The sequence below is a fragment of the Littorina saxatilis genome, linkage group LG13 (assembly GCF_037325665.1).
Source record: "Littorina saxatilis isolate snail1 linkage group LG13, US_GU_Lsax_2.0, whole genome shotgun sequence".
In the NCBI taxonomy this organism is placed as follows: Eukaryota; Metazoa; Mollusca; class Gastropoda; order Littorinimorpha; family Littorinidae; genus Littorina; species Littorina saxatilis.
The window spans coordinates 6,945,125-6,966,309 of NC_090257.1; the positions used below are offsets into that span (position 1 = coordinate 6,945,125).

Here is a 21,185-nt window from a genome sequence, read left to right on the forward strand (position 1 = left end):
CATGATTTGCAAATATATGGCAACACACATACCTTGGAGCGATGAGAGAGAGAGAGAGAGAGAGAGAGAGAGAGAGAGAGAGAGAGAGAGAGAGAGAGAGAGAGAGAGAGAAGCAGTCAGACAGACAGACAGACAGAGACAGAGAGACAGAGCCAGACAGACAGACGCGAAGACGGAGACACACTGACAGACACAAACCAGCTAGTAGAGCAGACTTCTACACCCTTCACTATACCTAACACTAAATTGAGACCTAAACTTAGATCCAAACACACTACGGGTCACGTCGAGGCTATGCATATATACTTAGACAGCAGGCATCTCCATTAAAAGAAGGTTATCAAGATTTCAAGGATTTGCATGGAAACGAGACATTTCCATGAAAATAGGAAAGAAAATACAATAAACAAGACAGGAAATCGACGATTAATGACCGTCAAGGGAGCAGGTGGGTAAACATTTATAAGTGTAAGCTTACGATAAAATGCGATTAGACGCGCCACCTGCTGCCGAGAAATGAGCTGCATGACATCAAGATTTCTAATTTATATTACATTTTTTTTTTTAATAAAAAGTGAGAAAAAAAAAAGAAGAAAAAAATCACACACAAAAACCCGAACGATGTAAACGTAGGCTTACACTCGACATTTTCCAGTTCTGTTGTCGATATACTGTTTAGACTGCGAGTTTTTAGTTTATCAGTTCCCTTATTGCTTTATTTCGGTAATGCTTTGTTGATGTTGTTATAAACACCAAGTTTATTTTAACAAAAGTCACAGTCACGACATGTATACAAAATACACAGGTAACAGCAAGCTAGAAGCTTATAGTGATGTTCCTGCATGGACAGTTCAACGTAAGGCGGTTACGGCCAAACAATTCGTCTAAATAAACCAAATCTATTAATAACATAATAAACGTTGCATCATCATTATAAAGAAAGGAAGGAAGGATGGGAAGAAAAGGAATAACAAGTCGCGTAAGGCGAAATTACTACATTTAGTCAAGCTGTGGAACTCACAGAATGAAACTGAACGCAACGCAACGCAGCAAGACCGTATACTCGCAGCATCGTCACTCCACCGCCCGTGGCAAAGGCAGTGCCAGTGGAATTGACAAGAAGAGCGGGGTATTCGTTGCGCTGAGAAGGAAAGCACGCTTTTCTGTACCTCTCTTCGTTTTAACTTTCTGAGCGTGTTTTTAATCCAAACATATCATATCTATATGTTTTTGGAATCAGGAACCGACAAGGAATAAGATGAAAGTGTTTTTAAATTGATGTCGAAAACAAAATTTGATAATAATTTTTATATATTTAATTTTCAGAGCTTGTTGTTAATCCAAATATAACATATTCATATGTTTTTGGAATCAGCAAATGATGGAGAATAAGATGAACGTAATTTTGGATCGTTTTATAAAAATATAATTTTAATTACAATTTTTAGATTTTTAACGACCAAAGTCATAAATTAATTTTTAAGCCTTCAAGCTGAAATGCAATACCAAAGTCCGGGCTTCGTCGAAGACTACTTGACCAAAATTGCAATCAATTTGGTTGAAAAATGAGAGCGTGACAGTGCCGCCTCAACTTTCACGAAAAGCCGGATATGACGTCATCAAAGACATTTATCAACAAATAAAAACAACGTCTCGGGATATCATACCCAGGAACTCTCATGTCGAATTTCATAAAGATCGGTCCAGTAGTTTAGTCTGAATCGCTCTACACACACACACACACACACAGACACACACAGACACACAGACACACACACACACACACACACACACACACACACACACACACAGACACACGCACATACACACACACAGACACACACACGCACATACACCACGACCCTCGTCTCGATTCCCCCCTCGATGTTAAAACATTTAGTCAAAACTTGACTAAATATAAAAAGAAGAGGGATGGATAGGAGATGTGCAGAAATTAATTGTTAATGTTGTTGTTGTTGTTGTTGTTGTCATCGTTGTTGTTGTTGTTGTTGATTGAGCTAGTTTGCGCATATCCCGCCAGCGCACTAATGTTTTCGTTCACAGTAAGTAAATTTTAAGGGGCTTATTGTCCGTCAGGTCTTAATGTCCATATTGGACATGAATTGGTTTATACGATTCGAGTTTTACGCCCTCACGGCTTTTTGATGTTTGCGTGTTTAGGTGGCATCAGCCATCTGCACTTATGGTAGAATGACCAAGATCTTTAACGTGCCATTGTGGTGACACGGGGGTGGGAGATGGATACCGTCTCTGGGTCTGCACATAAGGTTGACCCGTGTCCGTCCCGGCCCGGATTCGAACCAGCGACCTCTCGATCACAAGTCCAGTGCTCTACCACCTGAGCTACCCGGGCCCCCGTTCACAGCTGTTGTTGTTTGATATTCTCACCCCTTGATGTCGCTATTTACACCCCCGGTATAGGGGTGTGTATAGGATTCGGTCGATGTGTTTGTTTGTTTGTTTGTTTGTTTGTTTGTTTGTTTGTTTGTGTTCGCATATAGATCTCAAGAATGAACGGACCGATCGTCACCAAACTTGGTGAACAGGTTCTATACATTCCTGAGACGGTCCTTACAAAAATTGGGACCAGTCAAACATACGGTTAGGGAGTTATTGGTGGATTAAGATTCTACAAGGACTTATAGAGGGACATATTAATGGTCAAAGGAAATGGTAAGGACGGGGGTGTTTTTCCTACCTCGGAGGAATTTCTTGTTTAGTCTGGTGTCATATCATTGTTGTCTTGGTGGCAGTGTTAGTGTATTGACGTTTGCTATTACTGATCTTGGTTCTAGTGACTTTGACAATCTTTTCTTCACATACGAACAATTCATATAAATCAAACTAAATTGTGGAACAATACACACTTTGTCCATCGTTGTCGTTGAAATATTTCCAAAGATCCTCTGAGATCTTCGATACCAGTACGCATCCCTAAGTAGTGTCCCCCTTAGTACTGATTTTGTTTGTTTCTCCTGTATTTCACACCAGCAAGTCAGTTTTTTTACGATATTGTGAAGGGGTTGTCTAGTCCACTCTTCAAAGCCGTGTCCACCTGAATCAACTAAATCTTTAACTCATTATCTTCAGGCTACGACGGCCATAACTGACCAAACTGATAAGTGCTAAGCTTAAGGACGGGGTAGTCCGAGTCCAAAGCTATAAAACTGCCACACTGATGCGTCTCTACACCACCCAACAGCAAGCAGATGTATCCATGTTCTACGGGAGAAAAAAAGAAGTGCACAAAAAAACCCGTACTGAGCTAAAGAACACGGACGATATTTGTGCGGAGAGGAATCTACGTTTGTTAAAGGCACAGTGCAGCTCACAGCCTTCGTTTTGCGTTTTTGTTGCAGCTGAGTGCATTTACAGTTCAAAAATCCTCCTATGGTAGTAAAACAAACCCAAAACTACCCAACGACGACATCTGTGAAGCTCGACAGTTTCTTGTTCACGCGAGTGCATAAATTAACCTAGTTATTACGTGGTGTTTGGTCGGAGTTCGATTCAACTGAGTGATTCCGGCCTCCATTTTGTTTTACACAAACTCATGATGACGTCTGACATAGTTTGCTAGTGACGTGTCTTTTTGTGCATGATGTGGTGATCTACCTGATCTAAATTTAGATCCAAAAATAGGTCAAGACCAGCCGGGTCCGAGTACGAAATTAATTCGTAAAAAAATCGCAGTTCTTGACTCTTTGGGTGCAAGTCAATGAAACTTGGTAGTTCTTCTAACGGATAGCTGCCTGAGGTATGACTAAAAGCCCCAGGGGCTCCGTGCACCTGGATTTGACAAGTTCAGTACCTTTAAATATAAATCTAAGGTACAGGTTGTATTACTTAACATGGGATAGATTCGTTCCTTCACCAGCAAATATCACCAACAATTCATCGTTCAGCCAAAGAAAAACAAGTCACGTAAAGCTATATAAAAAAAGTCAATCTGTGGCTTGAAACTAAAAGATCGACAATGCAATTCTGGTATCAGTCATCGTGGAAACTACTAAAACCTGGCTAGCCAAAACCTGTGGACTGAGACGGGACGAGCAACTGGTCTCGGCGAAGCATGCCAATATAAGACCTACTTTGTATAAACCGCCGATTTTCTTCAATTCTGACATACTCAACAAAAAAACAAAAAACCCAAAAAACAGACACAATGCACGTGCGACACCTCTAATAAGCATTGTTGAATGCACCAGTCCGAAAAACAACCATCGGAACAAAGTTACTTTCCTTCTCGAGGTAATCCATCTTTAACTCACCAAAGATTTGTTCAGGATGTCGTGTGGGATATGTCATCACCTATCTTTATACTTGCACAAAATAATATCAAACACGCACTGCCTCAGTGCCTACTTCCTGTGTATGGTAGACAATGTTTTTGCTGAATTTATTACAAAACAAACAAACAACAAGAACAACAAGAACAACAAGAACAAGAACAACAACAAGAACAACAACAACAACAACAACAACAACAACAACAACAACAACAACAACAACAACAACAACAACAACAACAACAACAACAACAACAACAACTTTTCGCACAGCAAGCAGCCATGTTGTAAGCCTAGATGTCTGAATCGTGTTCAAGTAAAAGAATCTTCTTAGTCTACGTTAAACCTGGACAAAATGAATACCAGTGAAAGGTTACATGGACATTTACAATGAGCTACAGATGAGGTGGTATTCTTAAACTTCTTCTTCTTCTTTTCCTGCGCTCGTGGGCTGAAACTCCCTCGTACGCTCGTGTTTTTTGCACGAGTGGAATTTTACGTGTATGACCGTTTTTTACCCCGCCATTTAGGCAGCCATACGCCGTTTTCGGAGGAAGCATGCTGGGTATTTTCGTGTTTCTATAACCCACCGAACTCTGATATGGATTACAGGATCTTTTTCGTGCGCACTTGGTCTTGTGCTTGCGTGTACACACGGGGGTGTTCGGACACCGAGGAGAGTCTGCACACAAAGTTGACTCTGATAAATAAATCTCTCGCCGAACGTGGGGACGAACTCACGCTGACAGCGGCCAACTGGATACAAATCCAGCGCGCTACCGACTGAGCTACATTCCCGCCACGGTATTCTAAAACAAAAACAGGTTTAGACAGCCAAGACAATAAGAACAAACCCTTCGTTCGGTCACACCAGTCGGTCATTAAACCACCCACTCATTAGGCCAACAACAAAAAATTGTCTGTTTCTGGTCACCCGACCGACCCTAAATTTCGGCGCCGACCCTAAACTTTTTTTTTTTCAAACTCAAAATTTTTATTTATTTTTTTGGTGGTAAAGGACAGGGTGAGAAAATGAACAACAAAAACGTGTGAAAACGAAAGTCCGCTGACGATTTGTAAATGTGTTGAGTGTCTTGACTCTATGTATAGTGAATCCAGTCTCTTTGCGCGATTTTTAAAGTTAGTTTTATTGGTCTACATTTGGGGTACCAAAACAAAAAAACAAAAAAAAAAACAAAAAAAATCCCGACCTACCGACCCTATTTTTTTTAGCCATGTTACCAGAAACAGACAATTTTTTTTTTGGCCTTAACAAATTCCTTCACCCGCTTTCTCATTTTCCGCGTACTGCACCAGCTACTTCAGAAAACAATATGTCTCTGGCGGTTCTGTAATGACACCTACATTGCTGCGCCTTCCAAGAAATATTAGAACAATTACCCGAGCAGAGCCGACTGACTCTTGTCATTCCAAAGTGAATTACTTCTCGTTTGTCATAACGCACGTCTTAAAGGGAAAGTCCTAGCTTCCTGTGGAAACAGTTCTGCTCACTTTCTCAGATCTGCGTGGAGTTTCACATTGAAAAAGACCATCCCTCCGCTTTGGCACATACTAATAAGCAACACCCTGACATCTTTTTGTGTGATGGGAGATTTGTTTTCGTTTTTAGTGTGTTTTTAGCGTATTCGTTTTAGATGAGTACGATTAACACGAGCCGTTGATAGGAAATTAATTCCTGAAACAATTCCAACGACGTTTTTATGGGCAAGGAAGAGTTGCGCCACAGAAAACGTGAGTCGAATATTACGAGAGCTAATTATATATATATATTTTTTTTTTTCTCTTTTTATATTTAGTCAAGTTTTGACTAAATATTTTAACATCGAGGGGAATCGAAACGAGGGCCGTGGTGTATGTGCGTGTGTGTGTCTGTGTGTCTGTGTGTCTGTGTGTGTGTGTGTGTAGAGCGATTCAGACTAAACTACTGGACCGATCTTTATGAAATTTGACATGAGAGTTCCTGGGTATGAAATCCCCATACGTTTTTTTCATTTTTTTGATAAATGTCTTTGATGACGTCATATCCGGCTTTTCGTGAAAGTTGAGGCGGCACTGTCACGCCCTCATTTTTCAACCAAATTGGTTCAAATGTTGGTCAAGTATTCTTCGACGAAGCCCGGGGTTCGGTATTGCATTTCAGCTTGGTGGCTTAAAAATTAATTAATGACTTTGGTCATTAAAAATCGGAAAATTGTAAAAAAAAATAAAAATTTATAAAACGCTCCAAATTTACGTTTATCTTATTCTCCATCATTTGCTGATTCCAAAAACATATAAATATGTTATATTCGGATTAAAAACAAGCTCTGAAAATTAAATATATAAAAATTATTATCAAAATTAAAGTGTCCAAATCAATTTAAAAACACTTTCATCTTATTCCTTGTCGGTTCCTGATTCCAAAAACATATAGATATGATATGTTTGGATTAAAAACACGCTCAGAAAGTTAAAACAAAGAGAGGTACAGAAAAGCGTGCTATCCTTCTTAGCGCAACTACTACCCCGCTCTTCTTGTCAATTTCACTGCCTTTCCCATGAGCGGTGGACTGACGATGCTACGAGTATACGGTCTTGCTGAAAAATGGCAGCTACTTGACTAAATATTGTATTTTCGCCTTACGCGACTTGTTTTATATTTAGTCAAGTTTTGACTAAATATTTTAACATCGAGGGGGAATCGAAACGAGGGTCGTGGTGTATGTGCGTGTGTCTGTGTGTCTGTGTGTCTGTGTGTGTGTGTGTGTAGAGCGATTCAGACTAAACTACTGGACCGATATTTATGAAATTTGACATGAGAGTTCCTGGGTATGAAATCCCCGAACGTTTTTTTCATTTTTTTGATAAATGTCTTTGATGACGTCATATCCGGCTTTTCGTGAAAGTTGAGGCGGCACTGTCACGCCCTCATTTTTCAACCAAATTGGTTGAAATTTTGGTCAAGTAATCTTCGACAAAGCCCGGACTTCGGTATTGCATTTCAGCTTGGTGGCTTAAAAATTAATTAATGACTTTGGTCATTAAAAATCTGAAAATTGTAAAAAAATTAAAAATTTATAAAACGATCTATATTTACGTTTATCTTATTCTCCATCATTTGCTGATTCCAAAAACATATAAATATGTTATATTCGGATTAAAAACAAGCTCTGAAAACTAAATATATAAAAATTATTATCAAAATTAAATTGTCCAAATCAATTTAAAAACACCTTCATCTTATTCCTTGTCGGTTCCTGATTCCAAAAACATATAGATATGATATGTTTGGATTAAAAACACGCTCAGAAAGTTAAAACAAAGAGAGGTACAGAAAAGTGTGCTATCCTTCTTAGCTACCCCGCCACGAGTATACGGTCTTGCTGAAAAATGGCGTTGCGTTCAGTTTCATTCTGTGAGTTCGACAGCTACTTGACTAAATATTGTATTTTCGCTTTACGCGACTTGTTTTTTTTGGTCTCTTTTTTTATTTTTTTTTTTTTCTCTTTTTTTTTTTTTTTTTTTTTAAATCTCAGTTGCATGCAGGCTGCTTCAACCCTTTCTTTTTTGCCTTTTTTTGTTTTTGTTTTTTGTTGTTGTTGGCGGGGAGCATCCTTCTTCATTGATTTTTTTTTATTTTATTTTTTTTAAGTAATGTTTTTACTATAACATTAACATTACTATATCTAAATGTATTTTAAGCAACTTTTCTGTATAACAATTCCCTAAGAGCTAATTATATTGAGTTAAACAATCAAAGAGACACAGTGAAAAATGATCTCCCATGTACATTTTGACAATGTTCGTTTGATATGACACACTTGTCTTTCAAAAATCAAGGGCGGGGGCTGACGTAGCTAAGTCAATAGCGCGCTGGTTTTATAACAACTTTGTCGATATCGGCATGGGTTCGAATCCCAGATTCGGTCAAAGATGTATTTCTCAGGCACTGACACACGCATCCCCTCTCGCGTTTGATCATCATGATCGTATCTCGATGCTTTGAGGAGACAAGCCTAATGCTGGCGTGTCGAAGTGGGCGGGGATATAGCTCAGTTGGTAGCGCGCTGGATTTGTATTCAGTTGGCCGCTGTCAGCGCGAGTTCGATCCCAGGTTCGGCGGAAATTTATTTCACAGAGTCAACTTTGTGTGCAGACTCTCTTCGGTGTCCGAACCACCCCCCGTGTATACTACATTGGGTGTGCACGTTAAAGATCCCACGATTGACAAAAGGGTCTTTCCTGGCAAAATTGCTTAGGCACGGTTAATAATTGTCTACCATACCCGTGTGGCTTGGAATAAGGCCGTGAAAGGTAAATATGCGCCGACATGGCTGCAATCTACTGGCCGTATAAAATTTCATCTCACACGGCATCACTGCAGAGCGCCTAGAACTGTACCCACGGAATATGCGCGATATAAGCCTCATTGATTGATTGATTGATCTTATTCGAGCCAAAATACCACACCATAATAAACGATTTTCGAACATAACTCTGTCATGATTTTCAGCGGTCTGGAAGAGTAAGGGCCCCTTTACCTCGGACAAGCTTTTCACAACATCCGGTGCATGTTCCACGCTTCCGATCGACTTTGCTCCTGCGATCGGGACGACCAACTAACTGTAATGTATGAGGGCCCCAAAGGGGGTGTATCATCACGATCACGGGAAGGGACATTTTAGCTTTCACGATCACAGTTACCTTGATTTTTGTTTTCACGATCACAAACACCTTGACGAATAGAGGATCATAGAGTGATACAGCTGTGAAAAATGTACGTTGAAAATAAAATGCTTTGCAATAATGCCCATCACGATCACGAAAACAAATGACGATCACGATCACGAGACTTGATTTTTTTGTCATCACGGATCACGGGCAAAGTCCCATCACGATCACAGAAATGGAAATTTCGGCAATCACGGTCACAGAAAGGTCAAAAAACGCCAATCACGATCACGATTTTAAACCCTTTGGGGCCCTCATGTATTGCAAGCTTTTTTATTTTTTATTTTTTTAGCCGCCTTTAGGTAATAAAGGGGCTATTAGGTTTTACTCTGTCGGTTTGGTTGTTCGTTTGTTTGTCCGCTACACTTTTGACTTGTATCTCTGGTACTCTGGGGTCAATTGAGCTCAGACTTGGTGAGTAGCTTGGAATTTTTATTTTTTATTTTTTTTATACACGATCGTTGAAAAAAAGAGACTGCGAGATGTGTACAAGGTGCGTATGTGAACGATACTTACCACCGACACCAAGTGGTTTGTCCGTTTCAATCTGATCGCCCTCTTCATCAGGGTGATTTGTTCGTCCACCTGTAAGAGATATGGAAACACTGTCTTGATGAAGGTGTCACTTGACGGTGGAGCCATTTTGGGCGCGCACACCACCCTTTCTTTATGCAGTCATACTGCACACTGAAATGCACCCATGGGCCACACACACACATACACAGACAAAGACACAAACACACACACACACACGAACACACACACCTTCACGCGGGCATGCCGCGAACACAAACACACACACACACACACACACACACACGGACACAGTAATAACCCGCCCTCCAATCATGCACACACACTAATGGAAACTGACAAGAGAGAGGAAGAGACAGACAGAGAGAGAGACACAGAGAGAGACAGACAGAGAGACAGACAGACAGACAGACAGACAGAGAGAGAGAGAGAGAGACAGACAGACAGAGAGAGACAGACAGACAGACACACAGACAGAGAGAGAGACAGACTGACAGATAGAGAGAGACAGATTCGGAGGCAGAGAGATAGACTCGGAGGCAGAGAGACAGAGACATAGACATAGACTGAGAGACAGAGACATATGAGCCTGTGCCAAAACGTGGTCTGCCGAAAGAGCCGACATGTTCATGCATTACTGTTCATCAACCGCACTTTCAATCGCAAAAAGCACTGAACAGTTTGAAAGCATGTATGTTAAAGACATAGCAAAGACAGTTTCAGAAGCTTGCATGCATTACACCTACATGAAAAAAATAAAAATGTTAGCCGAAGCGAGCAAATCCGGCGACTTAAAAGTGGGACATTCCGTACATGGTGTTTTGTTCGTCCGCGGTCCAGAAATCTCCGTCGGCAAGTTAGAAACAGTGCCCATAATATTGATAAATGTACCCTAAATTACCACGAAAAGATGATGTCTACGAAAAAAAAGATGTTTATTGGCAAAATATTTGACGTCAAAAACGTCCATAGCGATCGTAACTCCCTGTGTCTCCAGCAAACTCACGATACGTCCCTGGATTTTCGAATCTACGAACGTCATTATCGCAACCGAAAGTTGTAAGCAGCAGTAAATAAAAAGTTTTATTTGATTTGCAAACAATTGATTTAAAATAAAAGTATTTTAAGTAGTTTTGAGAAGTTTTTAGGTTGAATGCAATTTTCATGTCTTTTTGTTACGATCGCTCAATATTCAATAACTTATTTTAAATGACCGCGGAAGTATCGGGGCTGCTGTTATAAATAGCAAAAACGTTACACGCACGCAGTTGGACTCCATTTTGCTACACGGATGGCCGACTTTCGCAGGGAAGGTAAGTTTTCGTTTGATGAGCGTTACGATCGACATAAAGTTACGATCGACTCAAAATTCTTCAAGTTTTTTACTTATTCGCGCTAGTAGCAAAGAATATGTTCTGGGTGATTCTTCCTTTTATATTTTAAGCATTTGTCTGGACTGAAAAAGTTCGTTGAAGCACGCTGGTTGTTTTTTTGTTGAATTAAGACACAGGGACAGTTTGGGTCTTCGTTACGATCGATCCATATTCTGTGATGTCTTTGTTACGATCGACTGAACATTTTCACGGCTAGCAATAGCAACAGCAAACAATGGTTCCGCTTGGATTAGCAAGTAATGTATGAGTTTTCGGACTTGTTTTTACATTTAGTCAAGTTTTGACTAAATGTTTTAACATAGAGGGGGAATCGAAACGAGGGTCGTGGTGTTTGTGTGTGTGTGAGTGTGTGCGTGCGTGCGTGTGTGTGTGCGTGCGTGTAGAGCAATTCAAACCAAACTACTGGACCGATCTTTATGAAATGTTACATGAAAGTTCCTGGGAATGATATCCCCGAATTTGTTTTTCTTTTTTTCGATAAATACCTTTGATGACGTCATATCCGGATTTTTGTAAAAGTTGAGGCGGCACTGTCACACCCTCATTTTTCAATCAAATTGATTGAAATTTTGGCCAAGCAATCTTCGACAAAGGCCGGACTTCGGTATTGCATTTCAGCTGTGTGGCTTAAAAATTACTTAATGACTTTGGTCATTAAAAATCTGAAAATTGTAAAAACAACAATTTTTTTTATAAAACGATCCAAATTTACGTTCATCTTATTCTTCATCATTTTCTGATTCTAAAAACATATAAATATGTTATATTTAGATTAAAAACAAGGTCTGAACATTAAAAATATAAGAATTATAATCAAAATTAAATTGTCGAAATCAATTTAAAAACACTTTCATCTTATTCCTTGTCGGTTCCTGATTCCAAAAACATATAGATATGATATGTTTGGATTAAAAACACGCTCAGAAAGTTCAAACGAAGAGTGGTACAGAAAAGCGTGCTATCCTTCTTAGCGCAACTACTACCCCGCTCTTCTTGTCAATTTCCCTGCCTTTGTCATGAGCGGTGGACTGACGATGCTACGAGTATACGGTCTTGCTGAAAAATTGCATTGCGTTCAGTTTCATTCTGTGAGTTCGACAGCTACTTGACTAAATGTTGTATTTTCGCCTTAAGCGGCTTGTTCTTGGTTTGGTTGTGAAATATTTTTCGAGAAGGCCACTCGGGGATCTTCTTGCGTCAATCGTAACGCAAGACATGTAACTCTCACTGTGTCTCCGTTACGAATGACACAAAGTATTTTTGGACAGCTGTGCATTTACATACGTATGCCTTTCTTTTCTATTTAAGGTCTGCGTTTTACTTTTAACTTTTGGAATTGAGAGTTTAGGGTTGTGGTTTTTTTTTTTTTTTAATGTTTGTAGCTTTGATTTACGAGGAATGCATGTCGACCGTAACTTTTCTTGGGAAGGACACAGTATTGTTTTATGTCCTTTGTTACTTGTTTTTTTTAGTTACCTCAATTACCAGCCTTGTAAATAAATGACTCTGCAGATGAAAGCATATTAATTTATGGTGATTGTGTCAACTTAGACACATCTCTTTGTAGGAAATCCAGTACAGTCTTAGTTCTTAGGACTGATGTTAGAAGTGGTATTGTTGCTCTTAAAAGTGAAATGTTACATTTATCTGGGAGAGGTAGAAGAGACAGGGGTCAGTGCTGTAGAAACTGCACTTGAACATGTCATTAAATTCTAGATGTGCTGTGGGCAAATATTTTTCTGTCTTGTACTTGAGCCTCATTTCTTTTTCGTGATTGTAAGGTCTGCGACTGCAAGTCAGATTGTCACCCCAGGCTGAACGAGTCCGGAAGCAGAACAACGAGCGATCCAAAGAGTACAGACAACGGCTAAAGCTGGACCCTGAACGCTACGATGTCTGCCATGAACGAACTTTGGAGAGGAACAGAAGACATGCTATTCTTACACAAACACGTTTGCACCCACGCGTATGGCTTTGCTTGCAAAGTACACCAACTTTTTGAAAAATACACTCAACGTTTTGGGAAAGTACTCTTGCCTCGGGTTTAGTGTAAACAGGTCTGCATCTGGTTTGGTCTGACTCCCTTCTGACAGTGACAGTCTGGCAAGTTTGCTGATCATGCATAGCCCGAGTAGATTAATTTATTTGATGGGGGAAGCCAATTTTACGAACTTTGCAGTTATCATTATCATATTATTTTACATGTAGGCATTGGCAGCTAAAGCTATGTGTGAAAGCTGATTTGTGATTTTCTCTAGTCTTGTACATTGTGGTACTTTGAATGCTTGTGTGTATTTATTGGTAGAGGTGCACATTTTTTTTTAAATCTCTGATTACCAATTTGTGATTGATCAAGTCTTGTATTTACCTTTGTAGGGTGCTAGTGTGCCATGTGTTTCTTTGATTATGTGCATGACTATTTGAGAGTGCAAGTGACACTTAATGTGTGGATGTGGAGGATATTCATGAGATTGACATTTCCCTTGGGCGTTTGTAATTTTACCTTGTTTTCTCCATGAACTTGCGTTTTAATTTTTCATTTTTATTTAACCAGTTTTGAGTGCAAAATTGTTTGTTTAATGACTTTTGACTCGTTCAGACTGGAATGTAATGTTCACGAACATTAACTGCAGGAACTTTCTGTATAAGCTGATGGTGTAAATATACTACTATTTGGGAATGTTTTGGTTAGTTTTCTGTTGTGTTTTTGAGATTCTTGCCATCCATTTTCCAATGAATTTGTACATTTGAAGACATCTTATCCTTATTTTGCACTTCCTGCATGTAACACCTGGCATTTTGGCATTTCTTATTCTCTTGTCACATTACAGTGTGTGTTCCTGACTTTGTGTGTCAACCGGAACATGAGACACAGTGCCATTTTCATGTCTTCCTTGACCCCGTTACAGTTGACACAGCAGGGACTAGTTTTTCTACTTTGCTTTCTTTTTCATGTGATTTTGAGGTTTGTTTGAGTTGCAAATGATGGTTTTAATAAAATATTCTAGTCTTTGAAACATCTCTGTTTTTAATTTTTTTACAGGATTTCTTGTGACTGGAGTGTGTCAACTGTAACTCAGGACACAGTGATGGGTGTCTTATTTTTCAAAATACAAGGTCCATTTTAGAAGTTCCTCAATGAATCTCTTTTGGGATGTAAATCTTACTTGCTGAGTAAATTTGAAGCAAATCAGTTAAGAACTTATAAAGATACTTATGAAAATGCTGTGTCTCGCGTTATAGTTGACACACAGCTATGTTGATGCCTTTTTTTTGTTTTTTCGCAAAAAGTAAAGCCCAAGTTATCTTTTTGGTTATGGAAATAGTTACACTATACAAAGTCAATTAGTGTATAAAGATAAGACAGTATTATTTCCAGTTTGGTTTTCAACCCCAAATGTCCCATTTTGGCAAGCACGTTTTGGCACAGGCTCATATAGCTATTCTGATGGACACGTGGGGGAATTCGGGGGCTGTGATTGGATGGTCTCACACATCCCTTTTCCGATCATCAAAGCATAACGCTACGAAAGTTGGCCATTTTTGCCGATATCCAAACGATATCGGCAATAACAAAGACGCATGGTTCCGGTTTCTTCCACGTGTATAAAGTACACGCATACCTCGCCAGGCTTGTGTCTGTGGCTAGTCGACAGACGATGCAATTTGCTTTGTGTGTGTTTTTGTTGTTGCTTACTGTACATGACATACATTACGTGTAAAATCCAGTTCTTTAACTGGCAGCAAACCTTGCAAATTTCCAGAAGCTGCAATCTGAAGCGACCTATCTCTGATTTTTGCAGACGATCTCTCCAATCACCAATGTAACACAAAATCAGCAAACTCTCCTGTCACATAGAACGTCCATTGTGTAGTGCAATGTTGAAATGAAGTTACCGGTCTGAAACATTTCGTCGTTTCTTCTGAGACAATCCTTGTTCTCTTATCATCTACAGATTTACCGCAGTCTTCACCACGCGAATTCCCAACAGAAGTCAGACTTTCGAACATACAATCTACGTAGGCAAGCATGATACGTCATAACGTCATATGATTCCTAAGATATTGACGTAATGCTAAGCATCCGGTTATCTTGAGTTTTCTCCGTAATACATGTCCGTGGGTTTTTCAATGTTCGGTTATTTCCGTGGCTTCATGCAGAAAGGGAACCGTCGTCTGCAATCAATGACATGGACCATTCTGGTCCTTGTTGCTGACAAAAACATGATTTTAACACAGAATTTAATGTCAGAATAGCTATATAAACGCTATTGTGTTTTCATCGTAGCAATAGGGTCCGATATTTAGACTCGAACAAGTATAATGCGACTCGTCTTCGACTCGTCGGCATTATACTTGTCTCGTCTAAATATCGGGCCCTATTGCTACGCTGAAAACACAATAGCTGTTAATACTGAGCGACAGAGGGAGAAAAAGAGACAGAACACGACGCACCAAGAGAGAACTCAATCCCAAAATATGTTAAAGCGAAATAGCTTCCCTTTAAATATTCTTTATGCAGACTCAGCAATCGCCATGCTCTCGATTCGGAGGTAAAAAAACACTGACTACATCAACCGCAAGCCCTCTTACTATCAAGATCACATGACTCGGTTTGTCGAACACACACATCGCACGATTCAACACAGGTGGTGTTGCCAGTTTCACCCTTGTCCAACCCTCATCAGTTTCACCTGCGCGCGCATGCACAATCGTTACGCACGTGCTGCACGGTGATTGTCAGTTTCACGTTGCCTGTTTTCTTTCATCCACTCTGTGTGAGGGAAAGCCCGTCATTTCTGGTACTGCCTGCTACTCCGTCTTGCCGGAAATGAGCTTTTAAACTGATAGGAGGTGCTATTCATTTGGATCATTATCGTTCGCTGTCTTGTACCTTGTTTGCAAGAAAGAGCTACATTGAAGTGCGTTTTGGGTGCACTCTGTGATGTCACGGAACATCGTAGTCAAAAAGTGGTATTGTAACATCTTGAATTTATGTTTAATGCTTTCTTTCTTTCTCAGGTGCGTTTCAGTGTAAACTTGGAGAGAGAGAATTGAATTGAATTGAACTTTATTTGACAAGGATTAAGATTTAAGGCTACGCCTTTTTCTTACAATCTGTCCTTGGGACGCACAGACACACAATGATAAAATTGAAAAATTAAAAATTAAAAAGTTAAAAAGCTTACCAACAAAAGGAGGTCAGAAAACTTCAGCACGTGATAATAAAGATGACGACGATGATGATGATGATGATGATGATGAAGATGAGGCATGAAGAGCATACATATGTGGTTATTCATAAAATAAAATGCATACTATGCAAGTAATTATAAGTACAAGCTGGTAGCTGAGAGAGAGAGAGAGAGAAAGACTGAGAGAGAGAGAGAGAGAGAGAGAGAGAGAGAGAGAGAGAGAGAGAGAGAGAGAGAGAGAGAGAAAGACTGGCAGAGAGAGAAATAGAAACTGAGATTGAATGAGAGAGACTGAATGTGCGTGTGCGTGCGTGCGTGTGTGTGTGTTGATGACGTTGTTTCGGCCACACACACAAATAGTTGGTTTAGGGTAACATGACCCAAAACAAATAGGTCGGCTTTTTTTAAAAAATTTATTTAAAAAAAAAAATTAGTCTCGGTATGGTTCGCAAAATGTGCCAGAGTGGTGTTTTTTTAAAGACTTTTTTTTTGAGAAATGAAAAAAAGTTTTAGGGTCGGCGGGAAAAAAGAGTCGTTCGGGTTACCTTAAACCAACATATATTTTTGTTTGGCCTTATGGGACGGCTCCAACATTTCGAACACGTGTGCTTTCAGGCATTTTCATCTTGGATCAATTCCCCTACCTTGTAGCCCTGAACCGATGTAACAAGGTCAAGGTCCTTCGAAAACGGCTCCGTTACGCTTCCATGCTTCTTTGCACGTGCTGGCTTGCCCATTCATGCGTGATGCTTGTTGCACCACATGACATAATGAGCTAATCAAAAGCTGTGTTCTGACTGAGCAGGCCGTCAGAGTTTGTGCACAGATAAAGGTTACGTCACGACTGCATAGTAAGCGGTAGAAAATTTCCATGGCTGTCCCGTTAGTTTATAGGGAGGATGTTCTCTATTGGGTTTGTTCCTATTCTGGGCCATTCCCTATTTTCGCTCTTCTAAGCATTAAGGACATTTAGCTTGTTTTTAACACGATCTTATTCGAAAACAGATAGATTGCTGCCGTTCCAAAATCTTGAACAAAAAAATAAACAAATAAAGTAAGGTTGTGGTGGACAGTGACATTCAAACTACTGTTTTATTTTGAAGATGAGTACATTTCACTTTTCAGTCAAGCATGACAGATGCGGGGTTTTTTTCTTTCTTTCTTTCATCGTCTTAATGACGTGGGGCCGGTGTGACGTTTTCATCTTTCCCCGTGCTGATATTTTGATTCTCGGCCTCGTTGATCTAGTATAAACTCTACACTGAACAAAAAAACACCCTTCGATAGTACTGATGAGCGACCTTGTGTACCTTACATTCATGGGGCCAAATTTGTCCAACCAATTTTTTTTATTTAACTTAGAAATTTGATTCATCCTAAAATGTTTCCCTTCTTACTCAAGGGACGTAACCACTCGGTACACGTTTTCGAATAAATCGATTTTGGGGGTGAAATCTATTACATTTCACCACCAATTTTCTTCACATGCAAGAAACTGACATGCTTTTCGTCCATAAATAATTTCACTTCTTAATTTTACCAGGAAATTTTTTTTCAGTCTTGAGTATATGTCGAGGGGGAAATATGTACACAGGCGAAAGATGAAATCGTGACACCGGCTTGGGGTAAGTAGGCAGGAGTATGTCTGTCTCTATTTATTTCTCACTCTATCACACACGCACGCACGCACGCACTCACACACACACACATCCACACACACATCCACACACACACACCACATCCATCTCCGACTGCCTCTCTCCTTCTCTTTGTGTTTCTTCCTTCTTTCTCTCTCTCTTAAACACACACACACACTGGCATCACACTACCAACCAAACTCACAAGAATACCAATTTCACAAGATCGATTGTCACTCTAAACACGCACGCTGGGTGGTAAGGTAGAGGCTGTAAATACCTCCATGAAACCAACCCCGACTCTTAGTTACCCTCCTCTACTAACCCCCCCCACCCACCCAATCCGCCAGAACACCAAAGAGTGTATCCGTAGGGATACACTCTTTGACTACACTTCGAAGCCGACGATTGTCCTCCCTCTTCTCCTCGGCCTCCACCATTATACCCGTACTCAAAAAACATTCGCTTCACTTTCATACTACATCCGAATTGAACATTCCCTCCCTGTTTTTGTTAAGATGTTCTGTTCATAACCTCTGTCTAATAATTACCCTCATTTTAAGACTCTAACATTTTAAAGATTTTTTTTCTCTCCAGATTTCGGGAGGTTTTAAAAGGCGTGTTCGCCTTTAATAAATAGACTGTTTTATCCCACAGGGACCATTGAAAATAGTCCTGCTTCTTTTCTAAACACACACCCCCCCCCCCTACCCCTCCCCTCGCCACCCTGCTCACGATCAACCTCATACCATCGCTACAACTGACTTGATTTGTTTTTCTCTCCTCTCCCCTGCCCCTTGGGGGGAGCTACCCCGGCCTCCACCAACTCCCATCCCCGGTGCCATTACTCGTGGCCTCGTTACACTTCCAAACTGATAGAATGTTTTAGAGACTCCATGAAAACAGTCCTGGTTTTGTCTCTCCGGTTGGCTCTGATAGTTCTTTGGTTAGCCTATATTGTTTTCTGTTCTAGTTGACCCTATATTAGGGCGAGGGCTGGATGTAAAACAAAAGAGCATATAACTATATTCTTGTTCATCTATTACCCCTCGATAATAAAGATTGTGTCTTTTCTTGTCTTGAATCCCACCCTCCCTTTCCCCCTATTCTCTCCGCTCCCTCCCCCTCCCAAACTCCTGCATTCTTTCTACGTTCCTCCCTTGCGCTTCACCCTAACCCCCCCTCCCCCCCCCCCCCGGACCTCCCTCCATGTGCCACCCCTCACGTCCCTCACGCTACACTACCAAACTGATAGACTATTAAAATAAAACCTCATTGTCGGAAATATAGTCTTGAGTCGAGCGTTTGAAAATGCCTGAGCCTGAAGGCGGGTGTAACTTACACCTCTTGGTATCAGTCTGCCTTAGAGATGAGGACGACAGTCAGCCAGATGGCCAGAATAGCGCGCTGCATTTTCCTGTATAGAACTAAGGCGCGTCTGCCGCCGACGGTGCCTGAGCTAAACACTGGCGGGCACTGCTCACAGCCCGGTTCACGGCACTGTAAACATTCCCCGTCCCTTCACCTCTCTCGACACCACCCGCCCTACCCTTGGTCGCATGCCTGAATAATCCTGAACTAATACCCCCTCCTCCGTTCCCGCTCTTTTACCCTCGTCTTCCGCCCCCCACCCCTAGCCATCACATCAAACCCGGCCCCCACCCCCTCCCCCTCCCCCCATAGCCCCCCTCCCTCCCCCTCATCCCCTGTACCACCAACAAACGTACTCCCAAACCGACACCCCTAGTTACACCACCACAAGACCCCGTTATATGGTGAGTGTCAGAGGTAAGTGTCTTTGACAAGGTAATGGTAGGCGGGAGCCACAAAGTGTACCCAAGTCAGCTCATGTGTGTCTGCAACTGACTATAGAGATCTGGCTCAATTGCGAAGTTGTCGTTATAGTGCTGTGTGTGAGGAGTACGGATGTGGACGGGAGAGAAGGGTTAAGTACGGCTAAGAGCGGTAGCTTTTCATCGGTGCCAATGCAAAAAAATCCCACAGTCAAGCAGACAGGTAGACAGACAGACAGACAGACAGACGCATAAGCAAACGGAGGCATGCACGCACGTACACAGACACGCTCGCGATCGCATGCATGACATCCATTGTACAGAGACTCTCTCTCTGTGTCTCTGTCTCTGTTCTCTCTTCTCTCTCTGTGTGTGTCTTGTATGTCTGTCTGTCTGTCTGTCTGTCTGTCTCTCCTTTTCTCTCTCCATATGCGTCAGCCTTAAATCTCCATCCTTGAGTTATAAGGTTCGTTCGTTCGTTCGTTTTCCCTCTCTCTCTCTCTCTCTCTCTCTCTCTCTCTCTTTCTCTCTCTCTCTCTCTCTCTGACAGGTTGAACGACTAGGTTGTGCCAAAACCTCTATCTTTGTTTCAAAGATCAATCAATCAATCAATCAATCAGTAAGTCAATCCATCAATCAATCAATCAATCAGTAAGTCAATCAATCATTCAGTCAATCAATCAATCAATCAATCAATCAATCAATCAATCTCCACTGAAATCAGCATACCTGTCCTGGCATGGCCGCCATCCTCTTGAGGTAGTTCTGCAAGGCCTCCTTGTTGTTGAGGTTGGCGTAGAGAGGCCACTGAGGCCCCTTGGCCATGCCCTCCAGGAAATTCACCGAGTTCAGGGTCCCATAGCTGCAACACACAGTAGTGCCGTTTGCAAATCAGTTAACAAGTGAGTGGCATGTGTGGGTGTGAGTGGCATGTGTGGGTGTGAGTGGCATGTGTGGGTGTGAGTGGCATGTGTGGGTGTGAGTGGCATGTGTGAGTGTGAGGGACATGTGTGAGTGTGAGTGGCATGTGTGGGTGTGAGTGGCATGTGTGGGTGTGAGTGGCATGTGTGGGTGTGAGTGGCATGTGTGGGTGTGAGTGGCATGTGTGGGTGTTAGTGGCATGTGTGGGTGTGAGTGGCATGTGCGGGTGTGAGTGGCATGTGTGGGTGTGAGGGGCATGTGTGGGTGTGAGTGGCATGTGTGGGTGTGAGTGGCATGTGTGGGTGTGAGGGGCATGTGTGGGTCTGAGTGGCATGTGTGGGTGTGAGGGGCATGTGTGGGTGTGAGTGGCATGTGTGGGTGTGAGTGGCATGTGTGGGTGTGAGTGGCATGTGTGGGTGTGAGTGGCATGTGTGGGTGTGAGGGGCATGTGTGGGTGTGAGTGGCATGTGTGGGTGTGAGGGGCATGTGTGGGTGTGAGTGGCATGTGTGGGTGTGAGGGGCATGTGTGGGTGTGAGTGGCATGTGTGGGTGTGAGTGGCATGTGTGGGTGTGAGTGGCATGTGTGAGTGGCATGTGTGGGTGTGAGTGGCATGTGTGGGTGTGAGTGGCATGTGTGGGTGTGAGTGGCATGTGTGGGTGTGAGTGGCAT

General features: G+C 41.5%; 1 protein-coding gene and 1 long non-coding RNA gene across 3 annotated transcripts in view; one reads left to right on the forward strand and one right to left on the reverse strand.

Annotated features, from left to right (window-relative positions):
• Window positions 1-21,185, reverse strand: part of LOC138946365 (uncharacterized) — a 160,666-nt gene that overhangs the window by 17,396 nt on the left and 122,085 nt on the right. For both annotated transcript variants that reach the window (XM_070317936.1, XM_070317938.1), the window contains exons 5-6: window positions 20,324-20,456; window positions 9,558-9,626 (exon numbers count right to left, since the gene is read on the reverse strand). In XM_070317936.1, coding sequence (XP_070174037.1) covers window positions 9,558-9,626; window positions 20,324-20,456 — 202 coding nt within the window. The remainder of the gene's footprint in view (window positions 1-9,557; window positions 9,627-20,323; window positions 20,457-21,185) is intronic.
• Window positions 10,787-13,986, forward strand: LOC138946363 (uncharacterized). Its single transcript, XR_011449244.1, has 2 exons — window positions 10,787-10,888; window positions 12,751-13,986. It is a non-coding gene; the product is annotated as an uncharacterized lncRNA (long non-coding RNA).